The 19358-nt window shown below is 39.6% G+C and overlaps 1 protein-coding gene across 1 annotated transcript in view; it reads right to left on the bottom strand.

The window, feature by feature from the left end:
- The window catches only part of EYS (eyes shut homolog), a 1631667-nt gene that overhangs the window by 1441952 nt on the left and 170357 nt on the right, over window positions 1–19358 (bottom strand). Inside the window, exon 9 of the mRNA XM_047102761.1 lies at window positions 11452–11709. Coding sequence (XP_046958717.1) covers window positions 11452–11709 — 258 coding nt within the window. The remainder of the gene's footprint in view (window positions 1–11451; window positions 11710–19358) is intronic.

Raw genomic sequence — 19358 nt, 5'->3', positions numbered from 1 at the left:
CAAGATCGCTGAGTGCCATTTGGTTTTTCCGGCAGCTATCCAGGCTGGTTACTTAACATATTTGGTTCCCTGACCGGGAAACCCAACCTCTATGGCCCATTGTTGCCACCACTCTGGTAAAATGGCAAGGCAGTACAGAAAGAAGAATTGGCAGTCTCCCATTTGGTCTCTCAGGCCCGCCACTCCACAGTTCCCACTGGACTCAAGGAAACTTGGCAGGTGAGGACCTGGACCTGACATCAGATACTGGTAACGCCTGGGGCCCCACAGAGCTGGAAGGGGGACCTGATCACTCCCCGGAGACCTCAGAGGTCTCACAGGTAGGAATTCTATGGGAGGCAATGTAATAACCTCTGGTGTGTACGTGTGTGTGAATGTGTGACTCGGCCTGGCTTGCCTGTCAAGTTCAAATCTGTGGCTCCACAGACGGGCACCCTTAAGGTCCCCAAAAGTCTACCGAGTCTGTGTGGGATCACCTGTGTCGTGGTGAAAGGCATACAGTCCAAGTCCTGGGTGGCTTCAGAACAGACACCGATTTCAAGTCACAAAGCTGAGTCCTCTATGACAAGCCTCAGCTAAAGTTCCCCCAGGAACGAGACCAGTGGAGCATCTGATTGATCCTCTCCTCTGAGAGGATACCCCCCACCTTGTCTGTCTGGGCGACACTGGACATGGGAAAAGGATTAATTGGGTCAAAACAGAGTAATCCCATGATCCTCAACGTCATGCTTAAGAACTTCAAAAAGGAATTCCCAAGCACAGTTACCACAGTTGGTACGAAAATGACACCCGGGAAGTTAAGGACCTTTTATGAACTAGAATGGCCCACGTTCAATGTAGGATGGCCCTCGGAACATTAGATGTCCAAGTGGTCCAGCAGGTTTGGCGAGTAGTCACTGGAAACCCACATCAACCTGACCAATTTCCATATATCGACCCCTGGCTTGAAATTGCCCCAAATCCCCCACCGTGGGTGTGATTCATCCATAACAAGCAGAGTCAGGCAAAGGTTTTAGATACCTCACCCAGAGACCTGAAGGAGACCCAGAGGAAGACCCTGCCTTTCCTCCACCTTACCCACCGAGGCCCAAACCCCCCACACTCCCTGCACAGGGGCCTGAAACTCCTCCACTGTCCATCTCTCCTCCACCCCTGGACCTGGAGAATCCTCTCTCACCAGGGTTAGCAGCCAGACTGCGCCCCATACCTGGACCTGGTGCTCTCCAAATGCCAGTAAGGGAGATGACAGAACCTGAAAGACAGAATGAGGATGGAACAGCCCAGCCCAGCCATTCCATAATGTATTATTAGCCCTTCTCTACAACTGACTTCCTTAATTGGAAACACAACACCCTATCACACCCTGAAAAGCCACAAGCAATGGTTGACTTGATAGAGTCCCTCTTCCAGACACACCGACCAAGTTGGGAAGATTGCCAACAGTTACTCCGTACCCTGTTTAATAGAGAAGAAAGAAGGAGGGTAATGAGGGAAACACGACAGTACCTAGAAGACCACACACTGCCAGGGATCAATGATCCTGCTGCCTGGGCTCGAGCTACCGTGCCTAAAGAATGCCTGACATGAGACTTCACCACAGAAGAAGGACAGGCTTACATCCATTGGTACCAAGAGGCTCTCCTTTAGGGAATTCGAACTGGAGCCCAAAAGCCCGTGAACATGACTAAAATATCATCAGTCAGTCAGCAACCTGGGGAGTCTCCTGGAGACTACTATGAAAGACTATGTGAGGGATACTGGGTATACATCCCATTTGGCCCCAAGGCACTAGAAAGTCAACTAATGGTAAATACCTCCTTTGTGGCCCAGGCCACTCCAGACATCAGGAGAAAACTCCAAAAGCTAGAGGGTTTTGCTGGGATGAATATCACTCAGTTGATAGAGGTCGCCAATAAAGTTTTCATGAACAGGGAAGTCACAGCCTAGAGGGAAGCTGAAAAAAAGACTAAAGAAGAGGATCACCCTTCTCGCAGCAGCACTGAAAGAAAAGGACAATGCAAAGACGGGAAGCTTCAACTGCCAAAGGGGGGAAAGCCCAAAGCCCCCTTAGCAAAACACCTATGTGCCTACTGCAAAGAAAAGGGACACTGGAAGAATGAGTCCCTGAATCGGAAGGGGCACCCAAAACCCAGGCAATATGGGGAAGAACCTTGAGAAGGGGACCTTATTGGTCTGGCCGAAATAGAACTGGACTGAAGGGGACCAGGCTCTTTCTCTCTTGGCCCCCATGAGCCCAAAGTCTAAATTAAAGGGGGGGGGGTCAGACAGTAACTTTTATGGTTGACACCGGGGCTGAACGTTTGGTTGTCACTTCCCTGGTGGCCCCTTTTAGCCAAAAGAGAGCAACCATACTTGGGCTACTGGGACGCAGGCGATACAACAACCCTTCTGCCAAGCTCAACAATGTGAACTTGGGGGTCACAAGGTCCAGCACGAGTTCCTCTACTTGCCTGACTGCCCAATTCCCCTCCTGGGCTGAGATGTACTTTCCAAACTTGGGGCCCAAATGACTTTTGAACCCACTGGACATACCAGTCTCCAATTAAACCCGAGGCAGAAGGAAATGCTAGTCTTGGCAATTACCACACCAAGGGAAGAGGAATGGAGACTATTCTGTGCCCAAACCCAACCCTGTATTCCGTCAGAATTCAGGCTTGCTTTCCCCTCTGTATGGGCTGAAGATAACCTGCCTGGATTAGCCAGAATTGGGCCCCCGTCATTGTTGATCTGATCCCCGGAACCCAAACCCAAAGACAGAGGCAGTACCCCCTTCCACTCGAGGCTAGAATGGGCATCCAGGGGCACCTGACCAAGCTCAAAGAAGCAGGTGTCCTAACTGAATACCAATCAGCTTGGAATATCCCACTCTTGCCAGTCAAGAAGTCAGGAGGAGAATACCGGCCAGTTCAGGATTTGAGGGCCATTAACAAAGTGACGGTTGCCCTACACCCAGGGGTTCCAAACCCGTACACCCCCATCAGTCAAATTCCAGGGTCGGCCAGATGGTTTACATGCCCAGACCTAAAGGATGTCTTCTGCCTCCACCTAACTCCTCAAAGTCAACCAGTGTTTGCCTTTGAATGGACTGAACCCTTTACGGGGTGCCAGATGCAGTTAACCTGGACATGACTTGCCCAAGGATTCAAAAACTTATCCACTCTCTTTGGGGTAGCGCTGGCTGCAGACCTCACCAAATTTCTGAGAGAAACTACAGGATATGTCCTCCTTCAATATGTAGATGACCTCCTACTTGCCAGCGACACCCAAGAGAATTGTACAAGAGGCACAAAAACCCTCCTTCAACTCCTGTCTGACTCTGGTTACCAGGTCTCTTGGAAAAAGGCACAGATTTGCCAACAGCAGGTCTGATACTGGACTTCCTCCTCACACAAGGAAAAAGAGAATTAGGACTGGAAAGGAAAAAGGTTACCATCACACTGCTGCAGCCCCAAACAAAATGAGGTTTGCGTGAATTCTTTGGGGCTGCAGGGTTCTGTCGCATTTGGATTCCCAGATTCTCAGCCATAGATAGCAAGGCCCATTTATGACCTGGGAGGGGAGGGTGGTCAGACTGGGAGCCCCCCGCCTGGACTGAGGAAGCAAGGGCTGCTTTCACAGAAATAAAGTTCACTCTGGGGTGACCCCCAGCTCTGGGCTTACCTGACTTAGAGAAACCCTTTAACCTCTTTGTACATGAAAAAGATAAAATAGCCCTCATAGTCCTCACTCAGACCATAAGGCCCTGGCAATAGCCAGTAGGCTACTTGTCAAAAAGCTTGATTCTGTGGCTGAAGGGTGGCCACCATGTCTTAGGGAGCTAGCGGCCACAGTCCTGCTCATCAAGGAGGTGGACAAACTTACACTGGGACAAAAACTTAATGTTAAGGTCCCACACTTGGTCATGTTCCTCATGAACACACAGGGATATCGTTTCCTCTCCAACTCTCGGTTGACAAAATATCAAGGTCTTCTCTGTGAAAACTCAAGGATCACTCTCAAAACAGTAAGGACACTAAATCCAGCCACTTTCCTTCCCATGGAAGAAGGGGAACCTGACCATGACTGTTCTGAAGTAACAGGTAAAATCTATGCCAGTCGCCTGGACCTCTAAGACCAGGCTATAAAAAACAAGGAGATCACCCTGTTCAGCGACAGGAGTAGTTATTTACAGGAGGGCACCCAAAAAGCAGAATATGCAATAACCCCAACTACCAAAGTTTTAGAAGCCAAGGCATCATCAGAAGGATGGTCAGCACAATGAGCTGAACTATATGCCCTAACCTGAGGCCTCATCCACAGCAAGAGCAAAGGAGTCAACATCTATACTCTCAGTACACCTTTGCTACCGTGCATGTACACAGGGCCATCTATAAAGAAAGAGGCCTCCTTACTGCTGTAGGAAAGACTATCAAAAATAAGGAAGAAATACTAGAACTCCTTGAGGCCATATGGCTGCCAGACAAAGTAGCTATCCTGCGCTGTAAGGGACACCAGAAGGGAAATGACCCCATAACTCAAGGAAATCGCCTGGCTGACAAAACAGCCAGAGCTGCCACCTGTGAAGACCCAGGCGAAGCTCCCACCTACACCATGACCCTGGTGCCCCCAAGGGATGCCCTTCTGCCCCTTTACACAAAAAAGGAAGAAACTGGGCCTCAACAGAAGGGGGCACAATAAACAAAAAGGACAGTGGGTCATGCCGAACAGACACATCTTTGTCCCGTCATCTATGGAAAAACACCTGGTCAAAGAATATCACCAGCTCACGCACCTGGGAAAAAACTGACCCTCAAAATGATGCTAGCCCCTGAGATCTTCAGCCCTGCTCCAGCCACACCCTAGAAGCTGGCTAGCCTGCGCATGGCAGAAGCTTGAGGAATCAGCGTGTGGACCAAGTCCGGAGGCTCAGATGCAACTCTGCCAACCCTTGCCCCTTACCAGTGTCATAACCCTGATCTTGCTCCTTACTATTGGATTAATAGAGGCTGCCCCACATCCTAGCTCCCTGCCCTGGCAGGACCCCTTCTTTCCATAATTTTACTTGTGACCATCAGCCCCTGTATCCTAAACACTCTGGTATGCTTCATTGTAAACACCATTGCTCGGCAAACTGCAACACGTATCTTAGCCCTCCAAGGGTACCATACCCTAGAGCTAAAGGGTGATGCCTACTAAAAAAGATTTTTAAAAAAGGCATCAAAGGAGGGAATGTTGGGAAAATAAGTAAAGTTACGCACCATAAAATGGCCCATGGGACTAACCTAAGCTCTAGTCCCTAGCTTCGAGACTCCTCTTCCGGGTTCTTCTTCCTGCCTTGCTTGCCATACATGCCAAATTACTACTAATGCAGAATGTGGAAGTAACGGACAATAAATTGTCCCCCATGCTTGTGCTTGTGACTCAGATCTCTGGAGAGGGATCTCCTCTAAACCCACTGGTGTAAAATAAAACTCTGATCCACAATAGATCTCCAAGTGCCGCTTGGTTTTTTCCATCAGCAATCCAGCCTGATCCCATAACAATACATACACATACATATATATACATATATATACTTCACCAAAGATGTACATCTTTAAAATACATCACTACCAAGACATTTGATATGTAGTTACCGTCCCTTCATTCATTTAACTCATTTATTGACCTATTATAAAATATCTTTTCAGTATCAATATGAAATAAAATTATATTCAGACAAACAAAAAATGGAGAATTTATCACAGCAGAAATGCTTAAAAGGATATGCTAAATGGTGATTGTCATATATATGGTAAGAGAAAGCTATTGAAAGCCTGGAGATATAGGAAGGAAATAAACACAAAAAAAGAGAAAAATGTGGGTAAATCTAAATAAATATTGCCTATATGAAATAATAACATCTTATGTAGTTTTAAGAATATGTAAAACAACAAATTCAAAAATATGCACATATCTGGAGGAATTAAATGTGCTAAAAGTGTGTCAGGACTATGCATTCTCTGGAATGTGGTACAAGTACTAATTTATATTAAAACATGTTAAACTAGGGGCATCTGGGTGGTTCAGTCAGTTAAGAATCTGACTCTTGATTTTTGGCTTGAGTCATGCTCTCACAGTTGGTGAGATTGAACCCTACATTGGGCTCTATGCTGACAGAGTGGAGCCTGCTTGGGATTCTCTCTCTCCTTTTCTCTCTGACCCTTCCCCACTTACATAGGCTCTTTCTCTATCCCTCAAAATAAGTAAACATTAAAAAATAAATAAAATGTTAAACTAATTAAAAATGTTGTAATCTGTAGGGTAGGCCTCTAAAAGTAGTAAAAGTATACATAAACATCAAATTAATAGAGAGGGAAATAGAGTGAGGAAATACTTAACCCATGCATAAGAATATAGGAAAGGAGAAACAAATGTAACATAGAAAAACTGAAACAAATGGAAAACAAATAATGTAGGGATACCTTTAAATCCAAATACAAAACAATTACATTAAATATAAATGGACTAAAATGTCCAAATGAAAGACAAAGGCAAAGGTAATATTAGAGAAAGGAGCATCCCGGAAATAAGTGTTAAATAAGAAATTGTGTTAATCTATAAAAACATGAATTACAAGATAAACTGAAGATTTTGGAATATATGGTAAATAACATACCTCAAATTAAAAAAGCAAAATTTTAGAACTAGTTGGAAATTATTAAAAAGCAATTGTCACAGGGACTCATATTGTGTGTGTGTGTATATATATATATGTACATATTTATATATGCACAAGTGTATGTTTATATCTATGAAAACATATAGGGAAGTGAATCCAATATTTTACTACACATTAAAACCATATGGAAGCTGGGCATCTAGACTGAAACATTTTTCTTCTTCAACAGAACTTTCAAACATTTGAACATGTTACACCTGAGGTAGCACCTAAACATGTCCTGAGATTATTCTTATCCCCAATTTATATGTAAGCCATAGAAAACTAAATTTTATATTAAAAAAAAAGTATTTATTTATTTTAAGTGGAGGAGGGACAGAGAGAAGGAGAGACTGAATCTCAAGCCGGCTCTGCACCATCAGTGCAGAGCCCAATGTGGAGTTCAAACTCCCGAACTGTGAGATCAAGACCTGAACCAAGATCAAGAGTCAGATACTTAACTGACTGTGCCACCCAGGTGCCTCAAGAAAAATAAATTTTAAAGAATATACGTAAATTACATTATTCCAAATATCCAAGCACTACTCTAAAAAAATTATATTCTAAGCCAGTACGGGCAGAGGAGTCATATGAATCCAACATTCATTACTTTTGCCCTCAAAAGGGTTCTTCTCTCTCCTCTTCCTCACCAACACCTGTTGTTTCTTATGTTGTTAATTTCAGCCATTCTGAAAGGTATAAGGTGGTATATCATTGTGGTTTTGATTTGTATTTCCCTGATGATGAGTGATGTTTAGCATCTTTTCATGTACCTGTTCGCCATCTGGATGCGTTCTTTAGAAAAGTATCTATTCATGTGTTCTGCCCATTTCTTAACTGTGTTGTTTGTTTTTTTGGGGTGTTGTTTGATAAATTCTTACAGACTTTGCATACTAACCCCTTTATCAGATATGTCATTTGCACATATCTTCTCCCATTCTGTAGGCTGCCTTTTACTTTGTTGATTGTTTCCTTTGCTGCGAAGAAGCCTTTTGTCTTGCTGAGGTCCCAATAGTTTATGTTTGCTTTCATTTCCTTTGCCTTTCAGCCTCTCTCTGCCCTTCCCCTGCTAGCTCTCTCACTCTCTCTCTCTCTCAAAATAAATAAATAAAATTTTTAAAAATGAGATGCAAAACCACCTGGATATAGTAACTTTCATGACCTGATTATATATAAATTAATAACATTCTTTGACTTCCGTCAGCTCCATGTTCGATAGAAAAACAATTAGGGACAAAGTGAGCTTTCTGTGGACCCCAATGAGTCTGTCAGTAAGAACAGACTCACCAAAGTCCTAAAGTATGTGTGTATTCATACTACCTCATACTGGGCAGGCCATCTGAGAAATAACCCGATATATTAGAACATTGATAATCAGTCATCAATACTTGAGAGTGTATAAAGGCACCTGGGTTCCAGCTAAAGCACAAATTTGGTTGAGGCATACCCTTGAATTTCCATAGGACTAGAAGTTAACAATGTGTAAAAAATGCATGGGATTTGAAAATGTTTCTACTGCCAAGGTCATTAAGATTTAAAAAGTAAAGAAAGTTGTCATCTGGAAGGGTAGAGAACCACAGAGCTGTGTAAGTCAAATTTACAATCTATGCCTATAGCAGAGAAAGAGTTTGCTTTTAAGATAGGGGACCTTACTATGTAAATCGGTTGAAAAGAAGGCAGGATATCAAGGGCTTGGCTCAGGCCCATTTTAAATAGGGAAAAGCTGAGCCTAATTGTATAGAACAGCATGGATCCTTTTGCTAATCAAAGAGCTTCCTAGCCTCTTGTTATCAAGACAACAAGAAGAGGAGGAAAAAGAGAATTTGGTTACTTATGTCAAGAGCAGGAGAAACCCAAAATATTTGAAGTAAAGGCAAAGATAATTTTAGGTAAGAAGAGCTCTTATTTTGACTATAAAACATTTTAGAAACCAGCAGTGTTGAAAGTGTCAAAGTGACAAGGAAAAAAAATTAACTAAAAAAAAGATAAAATTTTGATTCCATCACTAAAATATCATAGATACAACATGAGAATTGCAAAAAGACTACTGCTTGAAAAAAAATCCATTGGAATTACTCTCACATTTCAAAATCTTTGTGGAACTTTGGGGCACCTGGGTGGCTCAGTCAGTTAAGCGTCTGACTTCAGTTCTGGCCATGATCTCACAGTTAGTGGGTTCGAACTCCACGTCTGGTTCTATGCTGACAGCTCAGAGCCTGGAGACTGCTTTGGATTCTGTGTCTCCCTCTCTCTCTATCCCTCCCCTGCTCATGCTCTGTCTCTCTCTCTCTCTTCCTCTCTCTCTCAAAAATAAATAAACATTAATTTTTTTTAATATATCTTTGGGGCACTTCAGATAATAGCACTGGAATCAAATTTAAATTCTGTAAGATCCACCCAAGTATATGGCCTTACCATTTGATGGCATCACCTTAACTCCAGGAGTTAGTGGTCACCAGAAGATTAGAAATAGATAGGTTCCTTATGCTATGCTGAATGGCAGCCCATACTTAAAGCTCAATTTTACATTTTCATATACACACAAGCGCTCTTCATGAATATAATGTAATGGGTTAGAAGAGTGGTTCTCAAAGTGTGGTTCGTGAACCAGCAGCATCAGCATCAGCCACACCTACTGAACCCTAGAATTACTGAATGAGAAACACTTGAGGTAGGGCTGACACTACATATAGAGATAACATTTAACCTAGAAGTTTGCATATAAGGCTAAAATTTCCCAAAAAGATGACAGGATTAAAAAAGGAGGTAATCACCCTCATATGAAAGGTATGCTAACACCTTACAGATTTCTATAGGAAACACATGAGTTCATAGATGGAGGTGGAAAAACTACATCAAGGGGAAAAAAGAGAGGGGTAGAAACCAGATGGAAGGGGAGAAAGGGAAAGAAGAAATAAAATATAAAGGGAAAAGGAACTAGGTAGAAGAGAAGAGATTGAATAAAGAATCTAGGTGAAGGGAGAGAGAACTGACAACTGGGAGACGCCAGACAGAGGGAGAGAAAGGAGCGGAGAGAAAAAGTGGAGCACTGATTTTAAATTGCTCGCAAAATATTCTTCTTTCAATGGGATTAATTCTGTACCCTTGGGAAAATTTAGAATTATCAGTTTCTTCTCATTTCACTGTGTGAAGAGTTTAAGAGTAGAAGTGAATATTTGGATATGAGGAAACCCACAGAGTTCTTTATAATTCAGTAGAAACAGAGAGACCTCATAGAAGATACATGCTTTCCTAATAATACTCACCAATGGTGAGTATTACATGTGGTTGAACTATTTAGATTGTATTTTATATATATATATATATATATATATATATATATATTCACACACAATTAATGATCATACATATATAATGACATATATATATATAAAATACATAATTAATGATCATATAATTTACAGCCAATATACAATATTGATACACAAAATGATAGGATGCTCACTATGCGTGCACATACATATACATATGTACATATACACACAGAATATGCAAATATCAAAGGACGTTTTCTCTTAGTAATGGTATTAAGAAGAGTTAAATTCCATTCTTTATTCCATTTTATGTTAGATGGTGATTACTATTATATTTTCACTGAATTTTGGAGGACATTCTATGTTTACAAAACAGGTGTATATATGTGTTTTTCCCCTTAAGGCAGATACCTATGTTTCAACAATGCTAGCACATTTTATGCTATTTTATTTTTACTAAGAACATGTTTGAAATGTGAAATGTCAAGTAAGGAGACAAACTTTTTAGCAAGCTTACCAGAATTTATACAGCAAATATATTTTCATCTTAAAAAAAAAAAAAAAACTAATCTGGATGGCCACACATTTATTCCAATAATATCACCAATTTCATTCTTGGAACTTATCTTTTTGAATTAACTCCAAAACCTTCAGGATATTACTTCAAATATCAAACAGGGAAAATATTTTTCATTTTAAGATGGAAATCCAAATAATGTTTAGTTGGGTCTGCTTAATAAAAGGGGATATCAAATTACACAAAACTGTTTTTCATTATTTTGCTTAAAATTAGGTGTGGTTTAAAAGTGACAATATTATTTTCTTCTGTGTGGCCTCCATACTGCTTTTTATAAAGCAATTAAACTAAAGAAGTTTTGAAATTATTAACAATTATTTTAATGTAAGACCAAGCATAAAATCTTCAAGTAATATAAATTTGAATGCTTAATTTCTGATATTTTTATATCAAAAGATGCCTTATTACTACACAGCCAACGTGAATGTCATCCTATATAACTTTACAGAAGATAGAGTATATTTGTGGTTTTATGGAGTTTTTTAATTTTACTAATGGAGCATTAAACTGACTGAGAAAATACTGAAACTAAGTTTTATTTTTAATGTAAGCACTCAGTATGCTTAGGCAGCCAAAGAGGAGGTTGAAGGGCAATACTGAAGCTGTTTAGGCAAAATTATTGGGAGGTTATGGCTGCCTGTTTTTCTCCGCAGACCTTTGACATATATATCATATTCTCTATGGTTCAGCCTGGACTTTTTAGCCTCATTTGCATGAGCCAAGGCTGCGTAGTCAGCAATGTAATTGCCCAAAGAAACAATCCTATTATTCTAAGTGAAGATATTGTTACTTTGCTAAATGAGAAAGCAGCCTACAGTACTAATCATTAGCTACATTTGAAATACATTAAATAAATGTGCTAACATTATCCAGTAGAGAATTTGAGTTCTCAGAAATACTTGCCTGTAGATCCTGGGACACAATTGCAGAAGAAATAGCCACTTAAATGTATACTGGCTGCTCCATTTTTGCAGGGCACAGATTTACAATCTTTGGTTTCTATTTCACAGACATTTCTTCCATGTCTTTGCAGACCACCGTTGCACTTGTGCAAATGGACCAAGCAGAGGCCATGCACTGATGTACTCTGGTTTCCTAAGCAATCCTCAGCATTGAGGATACATAATGGGTCCATGTAACCAAGAGAACAGCTGCATCTGCAACATGCAAAAACACAAAATCCAATTAGTCATATAATTTAAATATTTATCACATATGTACTTAAATACACAGGATAGCAATACAATAAATATGGTTGTGGGCACATTTTTATATATTCTAATGGAAAATGTCCATACTGGGCACCTGGATGGCTCAGTTGGATGAGCATCCAGCTCTTGGTTTCGGCTCTGGTCATGCATGATCTTGCAGTTTGTATATCGGGCTCCTCACTGACAACGTGGAGTTCTCTTTCTCCCTCTCTTTCTCTCTTAAAATAAATAAATAAACTTATAAAAAAGAAGAGAAAAGAACAGAAAATATCCATCCTGGGTCACTGAGTCAGTTAAGCATCTGACTTGATTTCAGCTGAGGTCATGATCTTAGTGAGGGGAGACAGACCCCACTTAGGGCTTCACACTGAGTGTGGAGCCTGCTTGGGATTCTTCCTCTACCTCTCTCTGCCCCTCCCCCTTCAAAATAAATAAAGAAAGAAAATGTCCATACTTGGCAAACTTAATTTTGCCTTATTGTGCAGAATGAATGAAAAGAACTTTGGTGAAAGACAGAGGTAGACTCAAATACAGGTTCTGCCACTTTAATTTCTATGTAACCTAGGACAGTGTCATTAACTCTGGTGAGACTAAATGACAAGGTTAGTGTCTCTCGTTCGTTTGTCAGGACTTATGTAAAAATTTGCAGTACTGTTTTGTAGTGTGACAAATTAGCTTCTGCTGACAATTAGCTTCTTTGATTGCAATATAAGTGCTTGCAATAAACTTTTGTCAAGGCATTCATTTCAAAGACATTTATCCTGAATAAACACACTGCCAGCTACACAACTAAAGCCCCACCGGAAGTTCCCCTTTTTAGAAAGCACTGGTTGACCTAGAGGACTGATCTTTTGTGTGACTCTGCTTTTCCCTCGCCAGGCTTTAATTTCCGCTGACTGGTGTGTTTTAAATTCACCAGCATAGTTAACTCAAGAATCCCTAGATACCACCCTCTCCTCCCCCAAAAAGCCACAATTCTAGATCTGCCCTTTCTTTACCTAAGATGCAACCTCTCCCAGAAGCGAACCCTGTGCTGGCCAGAACCTGTGGTTAAAAAAAAAAAAAAAAAAATCAAAGTTTCCTGATAATTGTTGCTGAGGTGCATAATAAAAATAATAAAATAATAAAAACCACCCGGAGAGTTTTGTAGCAACACTGGCCTGTGGAAATACTTGCGAGGGCTCTCAGAAGTTAGCATAGGCCCAAGTGCTGTAGGCCGCAGGCATTCCCAGCAGCTAAGCGAGTGTCCCAGACATTGGCAGCCTGCGGGTGAGTGCCAAACACCCCAGGCATGACTAGCCGATAGCAGCACTATCGATAGGCTGAGACGCACAAATCAAGTTTGAAGTATTTAATCTCATGCCTATGAGAAATGGATTTTATTTTTTTTTATTTTTTTAACCTTTATTTATTTTTGAGACAGAGAGAGACAGAGCATGAACGGGGGAGGGTCAGAGAGAGAGGGAGACATAATCTGAAATAGGCTCCAGGCTCTGAGCTGTCAGCACAGAGCCCTACGCGGGGCCTGAACTCACGGAGCGTGAGATCATGACCAGAGCCGAAGTTGGACGCCTAACCGACTGGGCCACCCAGGCGCCCCTAGACATGGGTTTTAATTAATAATAGTTTTTATTCATAGTATTCATTCATTTCTATATTAATTCCATAAATATATGTTTGCATTTTCTATATGACTGGCATTGACCTAAATACACTGAACATCCATTCTTGTTTCTCAACATACTTCCCTATATGCTAGGCACCACCTTAGGTAAAGTGGATTATGATATGCCATTTTAATACAATTATACACTGTATAATATGCGCCCATTTATTCCTTTGAAATTGTAGATACATGCATAAAAAGCATCAGAAGAAGGATGCATAAGGTGATGAAGAAACATAAATCACAGAGATAATCTTTGGTCTAAAGTAAAGTGTTGTGATTTTAAAGTATCCTTTGCCAACTATTCAAAGGGCACTTAAGATAATCATATAAACATGTCAATGAGTTGAGAAGAGCAATGTCAAATTACTTTTCTTGTTATTATTAATGAAAATTAACCTACTGAACCTAAGTCATTACACTCATAAATTTATATGATGGTAGGTGTTTGGATCCAGCAAGAATGTTAAAGGTCAATTAGTTCAAATCTTTCTTCTTGTAGTTGTGAAAAATTTATCCGTTTAATGCAATTTGCCAAGGATCACTGAGATTGTTAATGGCAGTCAGTATAGTTGATGCTTTGATATATTCAAAGCACTGGCCTTGGAAAGGGAACCCTGGTTCTGATTCTTCTTCTCTAACTTATTTAGAAGTTACTGTGCCCTACTTTTCTCATCTGTAAAATTATCAGTACTATATCTCATAGAAGAGGATTACATGTGTTCATTACTGGGAAGGTAAGTCTGCTAGCAGTCATATCATATGTGCATATGTTTGCTTGAAATAAAGTTATTGAACATGGACTTGGCAGCTATAAGTGGAGACTGATAATAGTAGTTTATTAGAAATTCAAGTAGAATGATATAATTTTTCAATATGGTTAACAAATTCTAATAAACTTCTGAATAAAACATAATATGTACTTGATTAACATGAAAGTTTCATTCCTGGAAAATCCAATGATTATTAAAATTTTATAAAAATATTTTGTGTCAGTATGTAAAATAGAGTTAAGACACTGGCTCAGATATTTATAAAAAAAAGTTTTATATCCACATTACTATATGTTGGGACTTTTGAAAATGGTATAAACCATGGAATGCTTTTTATTGTTGTTGTTCATGGAACTATTCTGTGCGCTGAAAAATTTATAACATTCATTATCTACCACTCACCTGCTAAATGACAGCTGTTTCAACCAATTATACTGAATATTAGAATGACCCTAGAAATTTCCAAAATGTCCCCAGAATGCAAAAGCATCTCTTTGAAAATCATTGACCTAAATAAATTTCTCCAGTTTACTAAAGCACTCACCCAGTCTTGTACAAGTATCTGGAACATTTTTCATCCCAACTAATACTAGAAATTTAAATGCTGATATACATGTATATATGGATACCCAGTGCAAAGATAAATTGCTACTAAATTGAAAGCTTTTCAGTGACAAGTACATCAGTTTTGTTAAAAAAAAAAAAGTCGAGGGGCGCCTGGGTGGCTCAGTCGGTTAAGCGTCCGACTTCAGCTCAGGTCATGATCTCGCGGTCCGCGAGTTCGAGCCCCACATTGGGCTCTGGGCTGATGGCTCAGAGCCTGGAGCCTGCTTCCAATTCTGTGTCTCCCTCTCTCTCTGCCCCTCCCCCGTTCATGCTCTGTCTCTCTCTGTCTCAAAAATAAAATAAAAACGTTAAAAAAAATTTAAAAAAAAAAGTCGGGAAAATTATAATGGCCCACATATATTATTTATAATTTTTAAGTGTTCTTATAATTTCATAGTACTTTTACTTTGATAAAATAAATTGGACTAAAAGATTTCATGAATGTGTTACTAACTTTATTATTAAATAAGCCAATTTGAATTATACTTAAGTTTGAAACAAGTAATGATATGATTGAAGAACAAAGCAAAACATGTCTGTTGAAAATACGGTCTCATTTATAAATACTGTGATTTAAATTTTTTCATTATTTAGTGTTTTAACGGGAAATGTATTCTTGGAAGAGAAGAAATTAAATACATCACTCTACTTATTCCCCTAAGTGCTAAGACTAGGATCCATATGCCTTATATACAGTGGATGCTCCATTAATATTGTTTGACTATATAACCATCAAATGTATTTTAAAATTGAATTATGCTCAAGAGAAAGGTCATCTTAAAGGTTCTGAATAAACAGCTTCATGAAATTCCAAGTCTTAGAAGATAATTTCAAAAGTAATGCAAAAAGGTTAGACCTATAAAAAGCTATTTAGATATAATGAAGTAAAATAAAAAATCTGGCCCAGGTAGCACAAAATCATATAACATGCATACTTTTTTATTGTTTGACATATGAAATTAAAGCATGAAAAGTCATAGAGCCTGAAGCTATAATATAGTCAAACTTTGACTTTATATCATAACATATGCATTGGTTTGCACCTAAAAGAAAAAAAAAAAAAGACACGTGGAAGATAATTGTGTATATATTAGCTAAGCTTCAACTCATGCTATAGTTGAAAATTATACAAAAGTGCTTCCTTTAATGAAGTTTGTTATAATTAATTTTTGGCATGGATACAGAAAACACAATGATACCTACTTTAGAATTGCTTAAATGAATTAATGACCTCTATATCATTTTACTCTAAAGTTTAGAGACACAAGGTTATCACACTGTCCAGAGCACAATAAAAAGAAACAAAACAAAACAAAAAACAACAAATATATATATATACACATATATACATACACATATATGTATATATGTATATATTTACATATACACATATGTTATATGTATTATTTTATGCATTATATTGATATATGTATTTCATATACACTTATGTGTCTTATATTAATTATACATATATATGTCATATTAATATACACATACATATATGTGTGTGTGTGTGTATAAATTCAGTAGACAAAAGGATTCAGCGACTAGAGAAATGTGGTTTAGTGGTTACAAAACTAATCATAAACAAAAAATACATACATATATGCACACATACAGTAAGCCATATTTATATGCAGTTCAGTTTCCTTTCTTTCTTTTTTTTTCTTTTTCTTTTTTTCTGAGACTAGAATGTAACAAAACTTGCCTGGAAGCCAGAAAAGTATTCATGGCATATCCAAAAATTAAAAATGAACACAAAACAAGACATTCAAGTTCTTTAATTAGAAAAGTCATCAATATCATAGCAAACATTAAAAGTCTTAGAAATTAATAATCATCAGACTTCCTGGTTCAGAAGTAACTTAAGAAAAACCCTGATCAAAATATATTTCTGTGGCATAGTCACCTAAAGCTGTATTTATATAAGCCTCCTAACGCTACAGAAACAGGTTTTGAAACTATACTTGATTTTATCATATACTTTTAGATTTTACACTTTAAAACAAAACTTTTGCTTATAACTGAAAAATAGTGTTTTGCTTATATTTAGCATTACATTGGAAATTGTGAAAATTTAAAAAATAGATCATTAAAGAAACGAGTTTATTTTAAAGGTCCCAGAAAGAAAGCCAGAAAATTCATTGCTATAATACAAATTACTTGTATGTTTAGAAAGTGAAAATAATACTTATTTTAGCAATTTAAAAAGATATTTACTTTCTAAATGACATAGAATAAACATGAGATGTGTTCTCCTTGTAGAACTCCCTAAGGAATATGGTATAAACCTCAAGACATGGGAAGGCATCCTGGCTATGTGTACCTTTGCAATATTCCTCAACTCTGTAACATAGACCACCTATTCAAACTGTATGTTACCATAAATGGGAGACAAAGGAGCAAACATTGGACAAAAGGCAACCCCCCTCCCTCTACCCTTAGGTGTTGAGGGCTCAGCCTTTTGGGTCTTAGCCCGCTGAGCCTGTGCTGGCATGAAATAAAGCTGCTTCCTGGAAAGAAAACCTCAATGTCCCAACTTTCTGTGTCTGACTTATGCTACATTTCGTGGGGGCTCACCTGGGAGGCAGAAATGGTGTTTCACCTCCCTTGTCACCAGGGTACAAACCTCAGGGCACTGGGAGAGGTGACCTCACCTGAAGCTAGTGAACTGTAGGAGACTAGCCTGGCAGGCTGGGTGAAGGCTGGGATGCACAAAGGAAACTGTGAGGCCCAGGAACCAGCTCAGGGAGCACCACCTGTTAGACTGGTAAGAACCTGGGTTCTTTTGGCAGACCTGTCCCTAAGAGACAGAAGGGGAGCCTGATAACCTCCCAGAGTTGCCCGAGTAGTTCCATAAGGAATGAAACTGCAACTCTAAGGCATTGGGTGCTGGGCAGCAGGTTGGAGTAGCTGTGTAACTGTGCAAATGAGATGGACAGTGGAAAGGTTCCACCTGGACCTGACCAATGGCCAAAGCAAAGTGTTGAGTCCTGATCCTCGGTGGTTCCATGGCGACCTCATATGGCTTAGAGCATGTCAGACTTCCTCAGGAGTCTGATTCAGATCAGGGCTTGATATTGAACTCATCAATGCTAAGAGGCATCTGAAATATCTCTGAGAGGAGAGTGTTGGAAATGGAAGAAGTGAGTATGCATCCTCAACAAATTAGTCCCTCCCTTCCCCCTTTTTCATCTCTTGTGCATGAAAGTTATCCATTAGGGGTAAGAAATGGGTGGAAAGCAGAGTAAGCTGACTCCCCTAGAGTGTATGTTGAGGAATTTCATAAAGGGATATTCAGGAGATTATGGTGTGAAATTAACTCCTGGAAAACTCTGGACATTCTGTGAAATTGGCCATCTTTCAGGGTCGGCTGCCCCTTCAAGGGCTCACTTGATAAAGAACTAGTTGGCCAAGTGTTGAGGGTCGTTGTGGGGGATCAAGGCCACTCCAACCAATTTTCTTGCATTGCCTATTGGCAAGAACTGGTCTTCTCCCAGCCACTTTGGCTAAAAGTCTGTATTGAAGAGAACTGTAACGTTATGATGGCTCATGTCATGGCTTCCTCCAAATGCTGGCCCCAAACTGAAATACCTATACTGCTGCAGAAGCCTGAGGGAACCCTGCTGTCATATGCCCCACTGTACCCCTCACTGACACTTGTGCCTCTAGCCACCCTGGCTGCTGAAACTCCACTGGAGCCTGCCCCTAGTCCTAAGGCCTCACTACCTCTAGTACCACCGGCCTCTCCAGATGTGACTGACTCACCTGACCCACCAGTCCTAACCACATAGATGACTCCTGGAAGGTGATTAGAAAGAAGATCAGGCCAGCGGCAACACCTCCCTGCAGCAACACCAGGGAATCATACAGATGCCACTGAGGCAAACTAGGGCTTGCTTTAGATTTGGTTTTCTCCTTTTCCATTACGTTAAGGTGGAAGTTGAGGATATTGATTGAGATCTTCTTTGTTTTTTAACATAAGCATTTGAAGCCATAATTTTTATTCTAAATACTGTCTCACCTGAGCATCCGGATGGCTCAGTCGGTTAGGCATCTGACTCTTGATTTCAGTTCAGGTCATGATCTCACAGTTTGTGAGATAGAGCCCTGCATAGGGCTCCATGCTTACAGCATGGTGCCTGCTTAGGATTCTGTCTCTCCCTCTCTCTCTATCCCTACCCTATTTACTTGCTCACTCTGTCTCTCTCAAAGCAAATAAACAAACTGAAAAAAAATGCTGCATTGTCTATATCCCATGAATTTTGGCATGCCATATCTTTATTTTAATTAATCTCAAATGATTTTCTGTGTTCCTTGTATTTTCTTTTTGATTCATTGATTTATGTGGACTATATTATTTAATTTTCACATATTTATGAATTTACTGAATAGCTTATTGTTTTTGATTCCTAATTTTATTCCACTGTAGTTAGAAAATATATTTTTATTATCATAATCCTTTTAAATATATTGCAGCTAGTATTAACATCTTGGAAAATGTTCAATGTGCTTTAGAGAAGAATGCCATTCTGCTGTTGCTGAATAGA

The sequence above is a fragment of the Lynx rufus genome, unplaced genomic scaffold (genome assembly GCF_022079265.1).
Source record: "Lynx rufus isolate CCGP_SWC_20201006 ecotype Redwood Valley unplaced genomic scaffold, mLynRuf1.p SCAF_6, whole genome shotgun sequence".
NCBI classification, from domain to species: domain Eukaryota; kingdom Metazoa; phylum Chordata; class Mammalia; order Carnivora; family Felidae; genus Lynx; species Lynx rufus.
This window is presented reverse-complemented; position numbering and strand designations above follow the sequence as displayed.